We start from the raw sequence: 15,124 nt of genomic DNA, 5'->3' as shown, positions 1-15,124 counted from the left end.
TTTTTAAAATTGGGCTTATTATTTTGATGGTCAAATTTTTATTTTCACACATCTTCAAGATCATCAAATAGCTCATTCTCAGGTCCATTGTTGAGAAATTCAGCAAGATCCTCATCGACTCGGTTTCTACATACTCAATACCTTCATCATTGCATTGAATTGATAAGTCATCTTTTCTATATCTCCCTGCTAGAGGATAAAACTTGGCTAACGTCTCCGCCAAAGAGTTTTGTAACTTATCACATCTTTCAGCAATTTTTGCCCTGTTTCACTGACTGTTCGGCAAGAAGTGGAACAGTACGGCTGAATATACAGGGAGGGCTACCTGGTCAAATAACGAAAGCTTGGTGATTATAAAAATGACTAGATCGTTGATTCAGGATGTCCCAATCACATGACGGTGATGAGAAAAATTTGATCAACATGAGCAAATATAAGGGCGATCGAGTAATGGTGATGAAAAATAATTCAAGAATACCAATAACTAATATTGGCAAGACAATGTTCGTGCCTCGTCATATCTCGAGACAAAGTGCAATTTCAGAATGTCTACTACATTCATGTAATTCCAAGTAGTGTTACAAATTGTTACTAACAATTAATTTGGAATTGTTGAGCACTTTCCTCCTCATTAAGGTTCATGCCAAGTCTTGTACTGAATGGGATGTGCCCTAAATTCCAAAGTCCAAGTCAAAATTGATGTTCCAATGTACAAAATATCTTAATCTTTGCCCAGTCAATATTACCATTTGCCTTTTATGCCAGGTAAGCCCATTTTCTTGCGTAATCCACCTATCCAACGATCCATTCACCATGTACTCATAGATTAGAAGCCTGTGGCTTTTTTCGGCACAATATCCAATGAGTTTTACCAGATTGATATGGTGAATGCCACCAACTGTCTTTACTTCTGTTAAGAATGATTCCTTTACTTGACCTACACCATCCAGATGCTTCACAGCTATTTTGGTGCCATTGCTCAGTGTTCCTTCATATACAGAGCCCAATCCTCCTTTCCCGAGCTTTCTGCTGAAATCTTGTGTAATTATTTTCAGCTCATTGTAAGAGAATCTAGTTAGGATTCCCGGTAAGATTGGTCCTAGATCCAGAAAATCACCAGCTTTACGTTTCTCCAATCTCTTTTTGGAAAGAGCAGAACAAACTGAAAGAATCAAAATTATCCCAATCAAAGTACATCCTATGATAACTTTGAAAGGCAATTTCTGTCTAGGGGAAATGACTGGTGCATTTGGGGAATTCTGCACCTTAAGAAAAACCGTTCCTACTTCAGCGTCCATGAGAGAGAAAGTAACATCCGACAATTTGAAGTGGCTTTGAAGAAGCTTGAAATTTGGAAATAGTCATTTGTGGAAAAAAAAAAATTAAAAAAAAAAAATCTGGAAATTTGGCTAAGTGTGGAAGAAAATGAGTTTTTGGCCAACTTTGAGTAGTCGTAACTCCTAGCTCAGGATGATTTAGGAGTATTTTCAGTTATGGTTGCGAAGCTCGTGGAATGACCTTTTCAATGCCACCGAGTTTGCTCGATTCCGAGTTCGTATGAGGGAGTTATGCCCTTTAGAAGTTGGGCAGTTGGAAGGGAAATCCGTCCGGAAATTTAAGGGCATTTTGGTCTTTTCACAAATCATTTCTTTTGAGCTCATATTGTTGTATTAGGCTGATCTTTGGATCATTTTTTTTGTCCCATTTTGGAAAGAGAAAGAGTTAGGGTTCTTGAGAAGGAGAAGAAGAAGAGAAGAAAGAGGAGATCAACAAGATTAGTCAAGATCATTGTGAATTTTCGTCGGGGGTGATCCCTATCAAGGTATGTGAGTTTTTGTGTGGGTTGATCCTTTCCCTCACACACACCAAGCTTATTCTATGATTTGAGAAAAGATTGGAATTAGTTGTTGAAGTTGTTAGTTGTTGTGGATGTTGTTGAAGTTATCGTTCGTTGTGAGACATGATTGGGTTGTGTATTTAAGTTGAAACCTATTGTATGTTGAGGGAATTATGATTCTAAGAGTTATGACCCCTTTTAAAGTTAATTCACCATCTTTTTTTCGCAGCAATTTCTGGGCTGTCGATCCCCATCTACGGGCCTGACCTACGGACCGTAGATCGATCGACGGTCCGTACTGGTCAACCGTCGATCAAGACAGAAGTTGGGTTTTTGGGGCACCGATCTACGGGCATGACCTACGGTCCGTAACCTGACCTACGGATCGTAAGTCAGGACCGTGGGTCAACATTAGTCATTTTCTTAAATGAATTCTGGGGAAATCTCTGACGCGATCTACGGACCTGCAGGACGGACCGTAAGTCCATCTACGGTCCGTCGATAGCGTCCGTAGGTGCCATCTGTGTCACCAGAAATCTGAAGTCTCAGCCAAGTTTCCCCATTCCTTTTCTCACTTTCTCAAGCAAGTTCCAAAGTATTATACCTGTGATTTATAGTTGTTTCCGACCCTCCAAAGTACGTCTAAGAGTTCAAGAACCCCTCCATAACATGTGATCGAACACCTTGAATTCATAATTCCGATTCAAGGAAAGATAGTTCCAAGTCAAGTGAAGTTAGAAGTCAAGAAAAAGAGTAAGAGTCTCAAGTTTCAAGTCGAGTAAGAGTCTCAGTTTCAAGTTAAGTCATGAGTTTAAAGTTGAGTTCTCTTTTTAAAAGGCTATTAGGGAACTAAGTATTCCCAAAGGAAGTTATAAATGCTATTACATTTGAGTAAGAGGGGAGACATGTTTTCTTTCTCCAAAAGAGCCTTTGGGCTAAAGTTTTGAGTAATTATCTCAACTAAAGAAAAATGTGTTTAAAGACAATTATGAGCCAAAGTATTTTTGGGAGTAGTATTGAGCACCGAATTGGGGAGACGAGTTCTGATTTACTCAACTCTCCATAAGAATCATGCGCCAACATGGGATTTCTCAGATCATACTTTCTAGATGATCACGAAAGTTAAGCTAGTGGATCCACTAAGTAAAGTTAGCTTCCTATATCACGGCAAGGTATAGGATGGTCCTTGGGCAACGCGAGGTAAAGCGTTGTATCATCACTAGGGCTCATAGTGGTGGTTGTCGGTTAAAGAACCTCCCACATAAGTTATTTTACTTTTATATAAGTAAAGTTGAGTTGCTATTGTTTTATCATTAACAAGCTAAGTTGTTTATACTGTTTTACAAGCTTTTATATATTGCATGCGTCTTATTGCTTTATATATTGAGTTCAACTAGCCATGAGTCGTACAGATCCGAGGTAAGTGTTCTCTTGTATTTCCTTTCAAGCTTAAGTTGTGTTTTGGTTTTCCCGCTCGCATACTCGTACATTTCATGTACTGATGCCAGTTGGCCTGCATCGTTTGATGATGCAGATTCAGGTACCCCGGATCAGCATCCTGCACGTCGTTGATCCAGTTGAGCAATCCAGAGTCAGTGGTGAGCCTCCTTGCATTCCGGAGGACTCAATTATTTTGTGTTCTTAGTTTTTGTCTTATTAGGATGTTGCGGGGTCTGTCCCAACATCCATCTCAGTATCTTAGAGGCTTCATAGACTGACAGTCAGTCAGCTAGTTTCGAGTCTCTTATCTATATATTTATATGTAAATATTCTACTTTGAGATTCGGGCTGCCTTATGGCCATATTATATAAGTTAAGTTGTTTTGTAATCTTGCTTTGCATGAAGTTTTCTGTTGAGTTAGGTTTCCGCTGAGTTAAGAAAGCCAGGCCAAGGGTTCGCTTGGGGCCAGAAATGGTGTCCGGGTGCCGGTCCCGCCCAGGGTGTAGGCTCAGGGCGTGACAGAGAAGACTTCATTCAGTAACAAACAGTTCCCTCCTAGACTCCCATACGGATACGGATCATAAACAGCAGCTTTGCAAGAACAGTTACTCAGACATGCCCTTTGGCAATCTTCAATCTTTTTCCCCTCAATCCAAAATATGCTTGAGTTTAGTTCATGACTGAACTCAAATGAAAAATATGCGGTATTCTTTAGCTCTACAAGACTATGATACTGCGAAGAGTCACAAGAAATGGGCGTCAACTCTGTGCATCCGAGATCTGGATTCCTCTCATAAAATGGCTTGAAGAAGTTAACTTCATCTGGACAAGTACATTGTCCTCCATTTGCACAAATGCTGTATCTTCCACACACCATTGGGTACCTACAGTCGTTGACTGACAAAATGTCATATACCTTTTCCCAATTAAGGTCGCCCAATTGGTATACTCGTAAATGTCCATCATGCCCAAGCTTTTTGAATTGAGCTGTCGATGTAGGAGGGTATTGTAAAGCGGTAAGGGTATGACCATCAAAACTCCAATAACGACTATCGGGATTATCTGAAGTGTAGTAATACTGAGGTGGATCAGAATCTATGTATGTGGCGAAGCTTCCATTGAGAACAGTAAAGAAAATAAACCTTGACTCGAATTGTATGCTGAAACGCTTGCTGTCAGCTTCTGACCAGAAACCAAATTCTGCCCGGGGAGCAAACAATCTGTAGGATGATCAAAAGACTGCCAAACTGTGTGGTTGGTCGTATCAAAGAGCATGAGATTCCCCGTTTCTGTCAAGTTTAAGCCAGAAACAGATTTGCTAGTAGTATTAGTGGACCAAACAAGAGTGACATCAGAGTCTGCCAAGACCAAGTTGCCATCTCGGCCTAGTTGCAAGGTTGCATTGACTTGCACTGGATGGTCTCGATTAGCAGACCAAACTAACTGTCCCCTCTCCATATAAATGGTCTCACCGGTGGTGCTGTTGTAGACTACTAAGGAGATACCAAGAAAGCATTCTGTCGGATAGAAATTGCAAGAGAAGCCGTAGAGGAATTGTAGGCCAGTATTTCGTTCCAGAAGGATGGGTGTATAAGTAAGTTTGTTGATCCACAAAGTGGGAACGCCAGAAATGAAATTCACTAAACGTTAGGATATAGCGAATTGAGAAGAACAGAAGACAAGATAAACGAAGAAAAAGATGGCAAAACATTGTCTATGTTCTTCCATCATTGCTTTCTGAACAATGCCAAAGCTAATAGAAAGATTATATGTATCGGTTCGCTAGTTGCTACACCCCTCTGTCCTCTTTTTCTTCTTCTTGTTGTGTATTATGTACTAGTCCTGAGAACGTGTGTTGCACGTTTGACCTCTACTACCATATAAATTTATTTAAGCTTATCTCATGTATAAAAAGTAAAAGCATTTGTAACATCAATCCAACTAACGTGAAAAACAATAAAATATACCTATCATACAAAATGAAAAAAAAAAAGTTAAACAAGCAATATATTAACCTGAATAAGAAAGAATAACCAATAAATAAAAAATTACATAAGAATTATATGATGATAAACACAAAAGTGCATTGGATTGACGTTTTATATATTCAATTCATAAACAGAGAAACTCTGTACCTCAAAAGTTGTGAAAAAAATAAAAATATAATAGAGAAAAAAAGATAAATACCTAATTTTATAGATGAATTTTGTTGTGTTGACAAAACGGAACCAAATAATTGTTAATAAATTTTCCTCCTAATTTTTCACTAATAGATGAAGAATGAAGAACATAAGAAGCTGCTAAGAATATATTGAAAACTGAAAAGAAGAGTCATTTATTTCATAATCAATTCAAATGAATATAGAAATGAGAGAAGTCAGTTGGTTTGCCTTTTCACCTACTATGGCTTTACGTCTACCACTCTTCTATTTTTTTTATTCTCTTTTATTTATTTATTATGTTTATAGAATTTATATTTATATTTTTCACTTAAATGTTCTTAACATAATATTTGCTTGAAGGATAAAAGAATTATTCAATATTTCATGAGCTTTAAAATCTAGAAGGGTTAACAATTAAAACTCATTAAATTAAAACTCATTAAAAAGTGGGAAATGATAAGTTGTAACATCTAATCATGTATTTGGTCTAGTTTAATTGTCATTATTGATATGATTTTAGAAGTTAGTAAAATGTATTTTTTTAAATTAAAAAATTAGTGAAGGACATTTTCGCAATCCAACTTTGACCATAGAACCTTCCTACTTTTAATATAATATGATGATAAGTAAATTAAGCAAATTTTTGTTGACTTGTTCAGCTATTAAGTTTTTACCACTTTAACTCATTGTATTTTAGAATTTACAGGTTCAAAATGTATGTATTATTTTCTCTAAAGTTACCAATTAGTTTTACATGCATATCTATTTTTCATGTTAAAAATACTGAATTCGGTTGTTTCCAAGTGTTATTACTTTCCTAACGTCTGTTCCTGTAACACTCCTTTCATTCACTCAAATGTTAGCATTTGCAACAATCCGTAAGCAGATAATCATGTAACATTTACATGTCAATGGCTTTCATTTGATTTTAACAGCAATGTTACAAATTGTTACTAACAATTGAATAGCAATTCATGGCACTTTCCTCCTCAATCAGGTTCAGGTCAAGTCTTCTTCTGAATGGGACCAGATATTAATTATTGTTCAACTCTACAAAATAATATCTAATTAATATTAGATGACTTCCAATCACAAGGTAAAATGATTTAACTTACATCTAATATATGTGATAAGTTCAATTTTTCATTATGTTTGCTTGGTAAGAATCTCTTATTTTTATATAACAATTTTTTTATGTTGCACAATATGAAATTCTGAACGCTAAAAATTTGTTGATTGTATGAAATATGAGATCAATACATTCTTGTTTGGGATAAACATGTCACGCATGTTTTCATTAACGTTACATTATTTTTCTCAACAAATTAAGAGATCCCAAGTAATGTTACAAATTGTTACTAACAATTAATTTGGAACTGTTGGGCACTTTCCTCCTCATTAAGGTTCATGTCAAGTCTTGTACGTACTTAATGGGATGTGCCATATATTCCGAAGTCTCAAGTCAAAATTGATGTTCCAATGTACAGAATATCTTAAATCTTTGCCCATTCAATATAGAGTGGGCCTCAAAAAGCCTTTTTCAATGTGCTATTTTTTTTTTCCAAACTGACTATGAGTGTGTTCGGTACGAAGGAAAATAATGGAGCCGGGCTCTATCTTTCCACTAATGGGGCCATTTTGACCATTTCCAAGTTATAATTTCATTATTGTTCAACCTTGCAGATAAATCAAGGTCACTAGAACTTTCATTTACTTTCTGCTATTACTCTAGTAAAAAAGGTAATTACTAAATTAACGTACCAATATAATCAATATTTGAGCCGAATATATTATTTTTATTTTTAAGGTTTAGTTTCATAAATCCAAGCTGGCTCATTCGTGTCCGACCTTGGCCAAGCCCTAGCCTGGACCGAATCGAGTCAAACCTAGGTAAACCTTGATCGAGACTGTTTTATTGTCATGCTGAGGACAACTTTATTTTTCAATCGATATATACTTAACTTGAACTACACATAAAATAGTCAATTAGAAAGGAATGTCTTTTAAAACATATAGATGGCGATAGTTTAGATAGTTATAAAAAGGGAACAACTTCTAGTTTGGATATGAAGTTTGCGAAAAATTAGTAGTTCAGGTGTGTTTCAAAATGAGAAATCATTGTATGTTATAGTCAAAGTTGGCTGCTAAAAATAGTGTTGGAAGTCAACAGAATGGAAGAAAATGTGATGCCTTTCTAATGAGCAAATATTGCCATATTGGTGTAGTTGATGCAAACTGATTTTTGAATTCTGTATGCTCATTTGTTTCTTCAACTATACATACCAAGATTCCATATTTTATTTTTTTGTTTTGTTTAGGAAACAATGTTTGCAGAACATAGACCGTGTTTTCCTATCCTTGTCTTCATTTATCTCCTCTTCTGTTCATCTCAATTTGCTATATCACAAACTATACGGGACTACAACACCACTCTTTCGAATTCAACTGCAGGGCTTGCCGGGCTTTCCTCTTTCTGGATCAACAGGCCGTCTGTTATTCTTAATTCCACAGCCTATGCCAACTATTTCGGTTGGACAACACCCATACTTAAGCGAAGAAATGCTGGCTCACGATTCCTCTGTGGCTTCTACTGCAATTACTATGCCACCGAATGTCTTCTTGGTATCCTTTTGTACTACAACAGATCCGATGGGGATAACGTTATAATAGATATACCCCATTTAGTTTGGTCTGCTAACAGGAACCATCCAGTGAAAGTGAATGCAACATTGCAACTAGGCCAAGATGGAAATTTAGTCTTGACAGACTCTGATGGCACTCTTGTTTGGTCCACTAATACTACTGGAAAATCTGTTTCTGGATTAAACATGACAGAAACGGGGAATCTCGTGCTCTTTGACAAAGACAATCGCACAATTTGGCAGTCTTTCAATCATCCAACAGATACTTTGCTCCCGGGGCAGAGTTTGGTTTCTGGGCGGAAGCTCACAGCAAGTGTTTCAGCAGATAATTCGAGTCAAGGTTTGTTTTCTCTTACTGTTTACAAAGGAGGCTGGTCCGCTCACACGGATACTGACCCGCCTCAATATTACTACAGTTCATATTATGAAGTTAATCCTTATTTCAGTTTTGATGGTGATACCTTTACTGCTTTACATCCTACTAATTCGACAGCTCAATTCATGAAGATTGAGCCTAATGGACATTAAAGGTATACCAATGGTCTGTAATGAATTGGAATGAACTAGACATTACCGCGCCATTTGTAGGAAACTGTGGGTATCCAATGGTGTGTGGAAGATATAGCATTTGTACAAATAACGGGCAATGTGCTTGTCCACCACAGGAAAATTTCTTCAGGCCATCTTCTGAGAGGAAACCAGATCTTGGATGTTCACAGCTGACTTCCATTTACTGCAACTCTTTGCAGTACCATAGTTTCATAGAGCTCAAGGATACCGCATATTTTTCATTTCAGTATAATCATGAACCAAGTTCGAGCATATTTTGCGTTGAGGAGAAAAAGTTGGAAGATTGCAAAAGGGCCTGTCTGAGAAACTGTTCATGCAAAGCTGCTGTTTTTGAATATAATTGGAATGGAAATCAAAGAGGGAGCTGTTTGTTACTGAATGAAGTCTTCTCTCTCATAGACAATAACGGACAAGGAAGAGGCAAGAGAGTATTTCTTAAGGTGCAGAATCAGTCTTCAATCATTCCTGGAAGAAAGAAATCAAGACCTTTCCAAGTGATAATAGGATCAACTCTTGCAGCTTTCTTCGGGATAATTTTAAGCATAGCTACTTACTTTGTTATCTTCAAAAAGAGGATACATGAGTCCAGAAAGGCTGCGGATTTTCTTGATCTGGAACCAATCTTACCAGGAATTCTAACTCGATTCTCTTACAATGAGCTGAAAGTAATTACAGAAGATTTCAGTAGTAAGCTTGGGGAAGGAGGATTTGGATCTGTTTATGAAGGAACACTGAGAAATGGCACCAAAATAGCTGTGAAGCATCTGGATGGTCTAGGTCAAGTAAAGGAATCATTCTTAACAGAAGTTAAGGCGGTCGGTGGCATTCACCATATCAATCTGGTAAAACTCATTGGATTTTGTGCAGAAAAAAGCCACAGGCTTCTTATCTATGAGTACATGGTAAATGGATCATTGGATAAGTGGATTACGCATGAGAATCAAGAGAATGGGCTTACATGGAACACGAGGCAGAGGATAATATCAGATATAGCCAAAGGGTTAGCGTATCTACATGAGGATTGCAGCCATAAGATAATTCATTTAGACATCAAACCACAAAACATCCTTCTAGATCAATATCTCAATGCTAAGATATCAGATTTTGGGTTGTCGAAGCTAATTGAGAAAGACAAAAGCAAAGTTATGACTAGAATGAGAGGAACACGGGGTTATTTAGCCCCTGAATGGTTAAGCTCAGTAATCACTGAGAAAGTTGATGTGTATGCTTTTGGAATTGTGCTCTTGGAAGTTCTCTGTGGACGAAAGAATTTGGATTGGTCCCAAGCTGATGAAGAAGATGTCCATTTGCTAAGTGTATTTAGGAGAAAAGCGGAACAAGAGCAGCTTATGGATATAGTTGACAAAAACAACGAAGATATGCAGCTCCACAGGGAAGCAGTGACAGAAATGATGAGCCTAGCTGCATGGTGTCTACAGGGTGATTTTTCCAAGAGGCCTTCCATGTCATTGGTGGTTAAGTCATTGGAAGGTTTGGTGACTGTTGAAACCAACTTGGATTATGATTTCACACACGTACCTGAGGTCGGGGCAGGAAATCAACAGAGGGAAGCCATTATCAGTTCAAAAATTCCTTCAATTTCATCGGGACCAAGGTAAACAATATGCTTAAGGTTTTGTCTTTGAAGAACCAATTTGTGGTTGCATAATGTCAAATATTGCAACATTTCCAATTCTAGCATAACTTAAGGTTTATGAGACTATATAATTCATGAAATGTAATGTTCAGTAACTTCTATATTAAATTTTTGAGCTTCATGTTACTATCATGTAGAGACTTCTCAATTCATGTGCAAAAATAAGTATAATACTGTTTTAAGTGCTGGCATTTGCATTAGGCACTTCAACTGGTAGTGTGCAGTAAGCTTTATTGTTCTATTTATCGGAAAAGGTTCAGAAAGCAAGTTTAGAATTTTCTCTATTGAACAACTGATCATCTACTAATCAGTGAATTGATGCAAAGTTTGCCTCATAACAGGGACGTAGCAGTATGTTCTTGTAAACCACTAACCCCTTTGTGGACATACAGGTTTAAGAAATTACTAAATTCCCCAATTTTTCGTGTGGATTTGCCCATGGAGTAGAGGTTATATGGTTATCATTTGCGGTTTGGGAAATTATGTGTATTGTAATGAAACTGTCTATTCCTCTCATCTTCTTTCCGGAGTCTTATACAAATTTTCATCTCTATTCTTATCTCTATCCTTTATTTACTTGTAATTTCAATATCTCATTGTAATTCAGTAGTTTTAGCATTGTAATTTCTATTCTAAGTTATAATAATGTTCCCGTTCTTAATAATATAGTGATCAAGTCGGATTTGTTACATTTTTGGAGAAGAAGGGGAAGGGAGCAAGAAGGGCAAGTGAGGGGAGAGGAAACAGTAAGGGAAAAAATGGTAAGTCAAAAAACTAATGGTGGAGCTGCTGGAATTGGGAGAAGCATTAGCCAGGTCATAGATGAACCTTTTCTCAAAGTTCAATGGTATATTTAAGCCAAATGATTTAGTTAATGACGTTGTCAAATCATAACTGACCCTGGGTAATCGAAGTTGTTTTCCATTAATAAATTGTCACGACCCAAAAATGGACGTGATGACACTTGTCTTATTCCACCAAGACAAGTCAGCCTAAAACTCAACCATTACAATAAAATGCGGAAATTTTATAATCAACTTAAAAATACCGCCAAAATCTGGTTGTCACGTGTACAAGCCTCTAAAATATTACAATTGATTCAAAAGAAAAACACAAGTCTCAAATGACCTTGTTTCTAGAATAGAACAAGATCATAAATAGGAGTAAGAAGATCTGTTGAAATGACAAGCAACTACCTCACAAACCTCCACAAGAAGCCTCAGACAATGAGAAGAGAAAATATCACAAAGGTCCGGGCGAGTAACCTACAAAAAAAATGTAGTAACAAGGGATGAGTACCAAACCACACAGTACTCAGCAAGTAAATCTCTAAACACAAGCTAAGGGGATAGAATACGAGTACTCCTTACACCCCAACCGAACCTCCACAACTACAACCTGCATAAAACCAACTCAACCTAACAACTGATAATTCACATATCACACAGCTCAACCACAACACTCTAACAATTACATATCCTCAACAACAAGCTCAATATTCATCAATCAAATTCTACAGAAAGGCGCTCACAAAGTTCCACAGAGAGGCACTCACAAGATCAGCAAAACACAATATCAAGTTCACTAATGATAAATATGTGCAATACAATGGAATGCAATGTCAATTATAGTGATGCATGTCTGACCTAGTGATACACACCCGCTGTCTCTCAGTTCGGGACCTATGGGGGACATATCTGTTCATGCATTCATCGCGGCGCATGATACGACCCTCGATAATAGTAACCATAGCGGCGCGCGATACGTCCCTCGAAATATAGTATCCATCGCGGCGCGCGATAGGTCCCTCGAAATATAGTATCCATCGCGGTGCGCGATACGTCCCTCGAAATGGTACTCTCAATTCACATAACACTTGTCACAATCATGTCTCAAAACAATGCAAATGACATACACAAATAATGAGGAGATGACCATTTTCATAACATTGCACAATTCACAACAACACAATCATGATACAACATCAACAATGATTCAACAAGCCTTTCAAACCATTCTCAACACATCACACACAAACAATTAATCACATTGCCTTTTATTACCCCTTTTTCATCATTACAATTAATCAATGTGGACAAGTCAACCCATCACCAAGTCTCATTACCCCCAAACACATATTACAAGGAAATACACGAATTCCATACACTTAACAATGGTTTAGAAATCCACTTGCCTTAAATAGTCGAACAATCACTCCGGGACTTGAGCTTTCCCCTTTCGTTAGGCTTCCAAATCAATGCAATCTATTCAAGTACATAGTCACAATAAGATACTGAAACTAACAACACTCATGTCACTATAGGTTTAGCCTAGATCCAAAAACTTACCCAAATTTATAATTAAATTCCTAAGTTTTGATACCCATTAACTTGTCAATTCTTCCAATTCTTTCAAATATCGTAAATCTAATGGCATTCACAAAAATACGATACACCTAATATTTAATGACCTATTTTAATATATCAAAACTAAAGTTGCAATGTGATAATAACATAAGAATTACAAATTTTCAAAACCACTAGTTACGAAACCAGTGATGGGAATCGATAAAATCAAGACATTAATATATCACTCGACTTGAAATTCTTGCATTGGCTGGTTGTAGGAGACTTGAGAGTTTACCGGAACTTCCTCCAAGTATAAAAGAGATATATGCTGATGAATGCACATCTTTGTTGAGCATTGATCAGCTAACCAAATATTCAATGTTGCATGAAGTTTCATTCACAAAATGTCATCAACTTGTAACAAATAAACAACACGCCTCCATGGTTGATTCATTGTTGAAGCAGATGCACAAGGTAAGTACACTTCCAAGCCACAACTCTACTATATCACATATGAATCTTGGCAAATAACACTCTTTTCACGGGGCATGCAGGGACTATACTTGAATGGCTCATTTAGTATGTACATCCCTGGTGTGGAGATTCCCGAGTGGTTTACATACAAGAACTCGGGGACTGAATCAATCTCAGTGGCCCTGCCCGAAAATTGGTACACACCCACATTCAAGGGGATTGCTATTTGTGTTGTTTTTGACATGATGACTCCTTTCATTATATGGAAACCTAATTCGGATGATCCCTTCAGTTTTCCTAATGTCAAATGCTCAAAAACTTTCCAAGGACTTGTGATGTGGTTTAGTTTCACAGGCCATGACGGTTTGTGGCACAGATTTAGAGCGTGTTTAGGCTCAATAGGAAGTGAAAAACCTATTGGTCTAGGTAATACTTTCCTAGCCCAAGTACCACTTGATCGGTTTTGGAGGTTGGAGGATGATAATTACATTTTTAATGACTTCATTCAGCTTGAGGTTGGTGTCTGTACTGATAACATTCATACGGATGCAGTGGTCAAAGGTTTGGGAGTGCGTCTTGTGTATGAGAATTGATGGCAAGAGCCAAGAGGGAAAGAAATGATACCAAAAGTTTTCTTAAAGTGGAATTTGTTCTTGTTTCATTTATTTGTTTCTTGTAATTTGCTTAATTATCAAATTATAAACCGTTTAAGCGCCACCTCATTGAGGTAAGTTGGATAGTGAATGAATTTAGTTTTCATTTCTTTTATTTAGGGATGGGTTTGGCTCTGATACCATGTAAAGATATGGCACCTGGGCCTAACTCAACCCCAAAAGCTAGCTCATGAGGGGAGGTTTGTCCAAGTCCATATGATGAGACCAATTTCCCATCCCTCTACCGATGTGGGACTTCTTAACAGGCTGCAACTATGCCATTTTTGGTTATGTACCTTCTTGCTGTGTATTATCTATGATGATATAATTTGGTTAGCACATCCAATACGTCGAGTGGCATCACAACACAAAAGCTTCTGTGCTGTCATTTTTCAAACTTTTGTTGATTTGTAACACTCTTTCCAGCAATCATTTTCCAAATCCACATTTTAATTTTAAGTTTTTACCACTGAACTCATTATATTTTAGAAATTATGGGAAGTCTATTATGTAGTTTACACAAAAAAGATGAACTGTTCTTGGATCTTAGCCACCTACATAATATTTTAATCTTTGCCCAGTCAATACACAGAGGGGCCTCAGAAAAAATTCTTCAATGTGTCATTTTTTTCCAAACTTTAATTGACTATGGGTGTGTTCGGTAGGAAGGAAAGTGTTTTTAATTACTAAGATTAATTAGGATTCCTAGCACTTATTTTTTAAATTTAGAGATTTTATTCTCAAATTTGGCCGTGAACATAGTCAGAAGCTAATCTTTGTATTTCGCCTCTGTATTTTTATTTTTATTTTTATTCAAATAATCAGATTCTTGTCACCTTTATTGGGGTTTGGTTTTAGGCCCTAAGTCAATATTAAGGTGCTGGAAATCAACAAAATGAAGAAATGACTGGACAAGGATTGACAAAGCGATACAAATGTTTAGAATTTTTGTTATACTTTTCTTCCCTAACTGTACACAACTAGGAAGCAACAACAGGCATTAATAACTTTTTATAATCCAAGAATTTTCTCAGAAGTGATAATTATGGGTATACAGCAGCAACAACAACAAATCCAGTGTCATAGCTTTTTAATTGTTATAGTACCAGAGAGTCTGAGCATGAAGGGGGTGTTAGAGTGAGTTAAAGTGTCACACCCCAAATCCGGATGTGATGGCACGTGTCCATTTCCCACCGGACACGTCAGCCTAACCCAACCACAACGATAAAGAAGTAGAAATACGAGAATAAAAGATAATAAATAAGCGGAAGACTTTAATTAAGACTCAACACTACCCAGAATTTGGTTGTCACATGTACAAACCTCTAAATACAGGATTC

The 15,124-nt window shown here is 37.1% G+C and overlaps 2 protein-coding genes and 1 pseudogene across 2 annotated transcripts; 1 reads left to right on the top strand and 2 right to left on the bottom strand.

Annotated features, from left to right (window-relative positions):
• Positions 1-671: 671 nt before the first annotated feature.
• On the bottom strand, positions 672-1,298 carry LOC125850643 (G-type lectin S-receptor-like serine/threonine-protein kinase At5g24080). Its single transcript, XM_049530502.1, has one exon. It carries the CDS (start codon positions 1,296-1,298, stop codon positions 672-674), a length of 627 nt encoding a protein of 208 aa, XP_049386459.1.
• Positions 1,299-3,786: 2,488 nt separating this feature from the next.
• On the bottom strand, positions 3,787-4,736 carry LOC125850642 (EP1-like glycoprotein 4). The gene is made up of 2 exons (XM_049530501.1): positions 4,421-4,736; positions 3,787-4,373 (listed from the first exon to the last, which is right to left on the bottom strand). The coding sequence occupies exons 1-2, from the start codon at positions 4,734-4,736 to the stop codon at positions 3,787-3,789; spliced, it is 903 nt and encodes a 300-aa protein (XP_049386458.1).
• Positions 4,737-7,746: 3,010 nt separating this feature from the next.
• Positions 7,747-10,487, top strand: LOC125850647 (G-type lectin S-receptor-like serine/threonine-protein kinase SD2-5; annotated as a pseudogene).
• Positions 10,488-15,124: the final 4,637 nt, after the last annotated feature.

Source organism: Solanum stenotomum, unplaced genomic scaffold (genome assembly GCF_019186545.1).
Source record: "Solanum stenotomum isolate F172 unplaced genomic scaffold, ASM1918654v1 scaffold18272, whole genome shotgun sequence".
Taxonomy (NCBI): domain Eukaryota; kingdom Viridiplantae; phylum Streptophyta; class Magnoliopsida; order Solanales; family Solanaceae; genus Solanum; species Solanum stenotomum.
This window is presented reverse-complemented; position numbering and strand designations above follow the sequence as displayed.